General features: G+C 53.0%; 1 protein-coding gene across 1 annotated transcript in view; it reads left to right on the forward strand.

Annotated features, from left to right (window-relative positions):
• Nucleotides 1-6,768, forward strand: part of GMEB2 (glucocorticoid modulatory element binding protein 2) — a 20,985-nt gene that overhangs the window by 5,321 nt on the left and 8,896 nt on the right. Inside the window, exons 2-3 of the mRNA XM_007954666.2 lie at nucleotides 3,944-4,041; nucleotides 4,973-5,100. Coding sequence (XP_007952857.1) covers nucleotides 3,944-4,041; nucleotides 4,973-5,100 — 226 coding nt within the window. The remainder of the gene's footprint in view (nucleotides 1-3,943; nucleotides 4,042-4,972; nucleotides 5,101-6,768) is intronic.

Consider the following 6,768-nt stretch of genomic DNA (forward strand, 5'->3'; position numbering starts at 1 on the left):
CTGCTCTGTAGCTTGGTAACTATTCTCCATACTGACGAGGGTGGTCCCTCCCATGTTTCCAGCCTCTGTGACAGCTTCTTTGCCACCTTTCCAGCCTTGGCCTTTTTCCATATCCCAAAGCCAGTGCCCCAAGTTTCAGGTTTGTGTCGTGGCAGCACCCCATTTCTGATGCAGCTTCTCTTGTAGCTTCATCTTCCCGCGTGACTAGCCAGCACAAAGCCTAGTGGGCTAACGGGTGGCAGAGCTTCTGTCTTCACAGGTCTCCCTCCAGGACGCCTGTCTAGTATTTTTGTGGTGCAAAAAGTTCCAGCAACAGCAGGGGTGGGGGCTGCAATGTCTGTGGGGCCTGGCTGCATCCTGTAGCTCATAAGGTCAGCCCATAGAAGGGGCCAACATCCCTTTTGAAGGAGTTAGGTTCCAGGATTGGAGCTGGTTTTACCATCTACAAGAGCACTGCCAGGATGCTGGAGACTGTGGTACCCATGTCGTTCATGGTGGTGAGGAGAGGCCGCCCACCTATGTGGGTCGTTCATGGAGGTGAGGAGAGGTCGCCTGCTTGTGTGGGTCATTCATGGAGGTGAGGAGAGGCTGCTCGTCTGTGTGGGTCATTCATGGCGGTGAGAGGCGGCCTGCCCCTGTGGGTCATTCGTGGAGGTGAGGGGCCACCTGCCTGTGTGTGTTCGTGGAGGTGAGGAGAGGCCACTCGCCGGTATGTGTTGTTCATTGAGGTGAGAGGCCGCCCGCCCATGGGGGTCGTTCATGGAGGTGAGGAGAGGCTGCCCGCCTGTGTGGGTCGATCATGGAGGTGAGGAGAGGCCGCCTGCTTGTATGGGTCATTTGTGGAGGTGAGGAGAGGCGTCTGGCCCATGTGGGTCATTCGTGCAGGTGAGGAGAGGCTGCCTGCCCATGTGGGTCATTTGTGGAGGTGAGAGGCTGCCTGCCCATGTGTGTCATTTGTGGAGGTGAGGAGAGGTCATTTGCCCATGTGGGTCGTGCATGGAGGTGAGAGGCCGCCTGCCTGTGTGTGTCATTTATGGAGGTGAGAGGCTGTCCACCTGTGTGGGTCATTCGTGGAGGTGAGGAGAGGTCGCTCACCTGTGTGGGTCATTCGTGGAGGTGAGGAGAGGCCACTCGCCCATGTGGGTCGTTCATGGAGGTGAGAGGCTACCCACCTGTGTGGGTCATTCGTGGAGGTGAGGAGAGGCCACTCGCCCGTGTGGGTCGTTCATGGAGGTGAGAGGCCACCCACTTGTGTGGGTTGTTCGTGGAGGTGAGGAGAGGCCGCTTGCCCATGTGGGCCATTCATGGAGGTGAGGAGAGGCCACCTACCCATGTGGGTCATTCATGGAGGTAAGAGGCCACCTGCCCATGTGTGTCGTTGATGGAGGTGAGGAGAGGCTGCCTGCCCATGTGGGTCGTTCATGGGCCACCCACCCGTTTGGGTCGTTCATGGAGGTGAGGAGAGGCCTGCCACCTGTATTCATGAGGTGAGGAGCGGCCACTTGCTCACCTCTGTCAGTCCTTCGTGAGGTAGGTGAGGCAAGGCCGCCTGCCATTTCCTGAGGTGAGGAGAGGCTGTGGTGTCCCTGCTGTGAGAAGAGGACCTGACAGCTGAGATGGATTTATGTTGATGGACTCAAAGCCCACCCTTCTCTTCTGTGGGAAGTCTTTAGTCGAAATTAGGGAGCTGAGGTCATCTCCTGTTATAGGTTTAGGACCTGGTGGTGGAGCAGAAGCTGCCTGGTAACTGTCTGAGTACTGTTTTCTTCTCTTGTTAGAATTTGGTGGCAGAGTGGGGTGAGTCCCTGTCTGAGCCTGGAGGGGCTGCCGTGGCAACGGGCTTGGGCTGCAGGTCAGTGCTCTGGGGAACACGAAGTGGTCTGCACACACGTTTGGTGCAAGTGGAGTAGAGGTTTTCAAATGAAGTTTGAAGGGTAGATTCTGGGCAGTCAGTGACTCAGCAGAGTCCTGTGGAAGTCTCCCCTTGCGCTCTGTCCTCAGACTACATGGACCACCTGCCTTCAATGGGCGGTGAGAGGTGGAGGCCTGTGCAATGCTGGTGATGACCAGGTGGACCAGTGGGCACGGCCAAGGCTCACGTGGTGGGCAGCCAGGTGGGCAGGCTGGCTGGAGAGGCTCGTGGGAGGGCAGGTGCTGGGTGTTCATTGAGAGCTTGGGCGCTATGGTGCCCTACGGCGCTCCACAATCATATCGTCTGTGCTCTGGTCCCCGTGGAGACCCTCATGCGTTGCTGGAACCCAAGGGCAGCCCCTTGGGGGGGGGTGCGTATTCAGAAGCTGCTCCTAGTGGTACCTTTGACCTTAGGCAAAATTCCTAAAGTACAGTCTCTTTATGGAAAAGCACAGGCACTGACTATTGTCTGTATAAGGTGAGTTCACGTATGTGGCTGCCCAGGACCCTCCCACCTGTTGCATTGCTTGCTTTCCAGTCCACAGATGGCTTTGCTGCTCAGACAGTTGTGCAGTGACTCTTTGGTGCACAGGGATAGGTCCCTTGCAGGGCTGGTTCCTTGACGCGGGCTTGGGGTTCACCAGCCAAACTCTGCATGGTCTGAGCCATCTACAGACCGCCTGCCTTGGTGCGTGCTCTGCATCCAGGTTAGCATGGCACATCCCCACCACCCACACTCCCACTGTGCTGGGCATCTTGCTAGTGCTCTGGGCCAAGTGGTGTCTCCCTGTCTGTCCACCTGCATGTCCTCTTAAGTATAATGAGCTGTCTTCTCCAAGGCTGAGACCCTGGTCTTTCCCTTTGGCCTAGTGTGTGTAGGCATCTCTGGTGCTCATCTGGAGATGAAGGAAATGAACTGTGTGACTTGAGTATGTTGTACACATTCCTCTCCACTCACGAGGCCTGTCACTTTTTTATTGTGGTGAACTTTATATGTCAAAGCATTTGCCACTTGGGCGTTGCTTTGTGTACAGTTCAGTGACGTGAGTTCCATTCATCACATGTAGCCATCAACACTGTCCATTTCCTAGTCACCATCACCCTGCCCAGAAGCCCAGTGCCCCACGCGGTGACTGCTCTTCCTGCCTCAAGCCAGCTCTGTCCTGAGCACTGGCCTGCTGTTTCTCATCCCTGGGAACATCCTTTTGTCCTTTTGTGTTTACGTTTTCACTCAGCAGCATGTTTTCAAACATTGCATTGTGTGTTCCATCCTCTCTGTGACATGGCAGTGCCACGTCTCGTCTGCCCGTTCATCCACTGATGAGCACTTGGCTTGTTCCCACCCCTTGGCTTTTGTGAACCATGCTGCCATGGACCCTGGTGCATGAATCTGTTTCAGTCCCTGCTCTCAGTTCTTTTGGGTCTGTTGTTTTATGATCTCTGAGTCAGATGGTAACTGTGTATAACTTTTGGAAGAACCAAGTTCTCTCTTTTCTCTAAAAAAATGTTCATGGTATTTTTTCCTACACGGAAGATTTTTAGGGCAAATTTAATGATATCTGCGTTTTGTGGCAAGAAACCCTTTGATCCATTTGTGATGAATTAAAAGCTTCTCTTCCCTTTTAGTACTTTCCTGGTTTCCTTTTAACATTTTGATTTATCTGTAGTTGATTTTGCTGTGAGACGAGATTGGGCCATGGGTAGTTTTCTCTCCTTTCTGAAGTGTTAGGTTTTCTGATAGTTTCTACAGCCATACGAAGTCATTATAAAGAGAGAGCGTCATTAGAGGAAAACGTGGGGTGGACTTCTGGTTCCGCATGTCTGTCACACACTCCCGTGCCTGGTGCTCCTGTAGGTGCTGAGACAGCTGCCTCTGGAATCAAGACTGCGTGAGGTCCCCCACTGCAGAGGCCAGCCTGGTGGCCTGCACAGGCAGCAGCTGTTGGAGCTGGGAGGGCACAGGACACCCAGTAACAGTATGTCATGTACCGCTGACGGGCTGACACTCACCGCTCTCTTCCTGGTCTTCCAGGGGCGACCTGACAGAGGACAGCATGGAGACAGAGAACGCCGCCGCAGCCGCAGCCGCAGCCTTCACAGCCTCCTCCCAGCTCAAAGAGGCGGTCTTGGGTAGGAAGCTGGCGGCCCCCACAGGGCGGGCAGCCCCAGCCCTGACTCATCCCTTCGAGCAAGAGGCTTCTCTGTGTGGGCGGGGGACAACTGGAGATCAGCAAGGCTCTTGACCTTGCTGTGAGATTAGAAAGTCACTGGTGTTGGTGGCCCTTGTGCTGAGGGCACACCCAGTGTGTGGAGTCCACGTGTGTGGCCTGCAGCTCTGCTCCCTCTCGGGAAGGACACCCGACTACAGCCACTACAGCCGTCACTCCTCTGCTGTCTCTGGGTGTGTTCTGCCTGTACTCACTGCAGCTATCAGTGAGCAGAAGCAAAACTTCCTCTTAACCCTTGGATGCTTCAAGATGAAGGGCCCTACCAGAAACAAACCAAACCCACTGCTGTCGAGTCCCTGCAGGACAGAGTAGCACTGCCATGGGGTGTCCAAGGTTATCATCTTTATGGGAGTAGATTGCCAGTCTTGAGTCTCCAGAGGAGTGGCTGATGGGTTCAAACTGCTGACCTTTTGGTTAGCAGCTACGCCACCAGGGCTCCTCTGAATACTGTAAAACCTTAAAATTGAATTCCCTGTAATTGCTTCAAGTAAACAGCTGTTTCCTTAACTGGCTCCGTGGGAGACCCACAGTGTCATGGGCTTGTGTGACTGCTCTAGTGTTTGCTGAGTGGTCTATGGATGTGCTGGAAGACGTTCCAGGAATAGTGTCTGCCCAGGGACCCTTGGAGGCAGCCTCTGGGCAGCTGCAGTGAAAAGCAAGGCTGTGCAGCCAGCGCCTGGTTCCGTCTGTCTCTGGGCTCTGTCCATCTCTGGGCCTACTTCTTACAGTATTTGGTTTCTGGGTTGGAGGCTGTCTCTCTGCTTTGAGGGATGTGGTTTCGAGAGGTTGTAACTGACTTTCCTTTCTCCCTCCCTGTCGACAACTGTGAGAAGTGAAGATGGCTGAAGAGGATGAGAGCCTGGAGGCTGAGGTGGTGTACCCCATCACCTGCGGGGACAGCAGGGCCAACTTGATCTGGAGGAAGTTTGTGTGCCCCGGCATCAACGTGAAGTGTGTCCAGGTGAGGGCCAAGGGGGCTGGCCAGTTGCAGGGTGAGTGGAGTGAGGCCCTGCTTAGTGTGGCCAGCACCGTGGACTCAGCAGACAGGAGCCTCGCATGCGGGGAGACCTCAGACAGAAGAGGCACTGGAACATGCCTTTAGGACGGGCAGGCAGGGCCTGTGGTCACATCGAGGGGCTGTGACTTTTGCCTCTCGGGTGAGGTCGTGGGAGCCAGCTGGGACATAGGCTTGTTCCCCACGGGCAGCTGCATGAGAGGGACACTGTAAGAAGACCCAGCCAGGGCGATGAGGGACCGAGCTGGAAAGGTCGTCTCCTCCTGACAGCAAGGTAGGTCAGGTACCTAGCTCACCTGGTGCTGAGAACAGCTGAAAGTGCCAGTTAAAAGCTTTCGTACTGCATCTCCTAGGTGCCTCCATAAGCTGGCAAAACAAAAGGGCTCCTCAGGCCCAGAGGCAGAGTCCAGGTGGGTGGCAGGTGACACAGCCTTTGCCCTGCGAGGCTGAGGGTCAGCAGGTCACAGCTGGGGCTTATTTGAGGTCTGTGTGTTTGGAACAGTTGTCCCCATAAAGCTGGCTCCTCTGAAGGGCTAGACTTCTTTCTACCCCATGCACTGCAAGGAGAGGAAACAGCCTTGAGAATTCACGTCTGGTCTGTGAGATCCAACCTAAAGAAAATGAAAATCCTCACAACTGGACCAATAAGCAGCATCATGATAAATAGAGAGAAAATTGAAGTTGCCAAAGATTCCATATTACTTAGTTCCACCATCAACACCCATGGAAGCAGCAGTCAAGAAATCAGATGACGTATTGCACTGGACATATCTGCTGCAAAAGACCTCTTTAAAGTGCTGAAGAGCAAAGATGTTTCTTTGAAGAGTAAGGTGCGCCTGACCCAAGGCACGGTATTTTCATTTGCCTCGTGTGTGAAAGCTGGACAGTGAATCAAGAAAACTGATACAAAGTTGATGCTTTTGAGTTGTAGTGTTGGTGAAGAATACTAAAAGTACCATGGATTGCCAGAAGAATGAACAAATCTGTCCTGGAAGAAGTGCAGCTGAGATACTTCTTGGAAGCAAGAGTGGCTAGACTTCGTCTCACCTACTTTGGTCATAGTGTCAGAAGGGACCATTCCCTGGAGAAGGATATTATGTTTGGTAAAGTGGAGAGTCAGTGAAAAAGGGGAAGGCCCTCAATGCAATGGATTGACGCAGTGACTGCAACAGTGGACTCAGGTAGAGTAGGGACTGGGCAGTGTCTCATTCTGTTGTACATAAGGCTGCTATGAGTCAGAGCCAGTTCAACAGCACCTGACAACAACAACAAATGTGTAGTTTATTTCCAGAAATAACAGAGAGGCTTGAATATGAGTAAAGCATAAATAGATCTGAAAAAATACAACTCCTAGAAATGAAGGTAGAGTTAAAGACTAAACATAACTATTAGAAGTGAGGATAGAGTTGAAGAGTAAAGCCAGCTCCTAGAAGTGAGCAAAAAACCAAACCCATTGCCACTGAGTTGACTCATAGTTACCCTATACAACAGAGTACAACTACCCCATAGGGGTTTCAAGGCTGTAAATCTTTACAGAAGCAGACTGCCTTGTCGTTCTCCTGCAGAGTGACTGGTCGGTTCAAACTGCCAACCCTTTGGTTATCAGCCCATTGT

The sequence above is a fragment of the Orycteropus afer genome, unplaced genomic scaffold (assembly GCF_000298275.1).
Source record: "Orycteropus afer afer isolate SDZICR_OR568_19922 unplaced genomic scaffold, OryAfe1.0 scaffold00469, whole genome shotgun sequence".
Lineage (NCBI taxonomy): Eukaryota > Metazoa > Chordata > Mammalia > Tubulidentata > Orycteropodidae > Orycteropus > Orycteropus afer.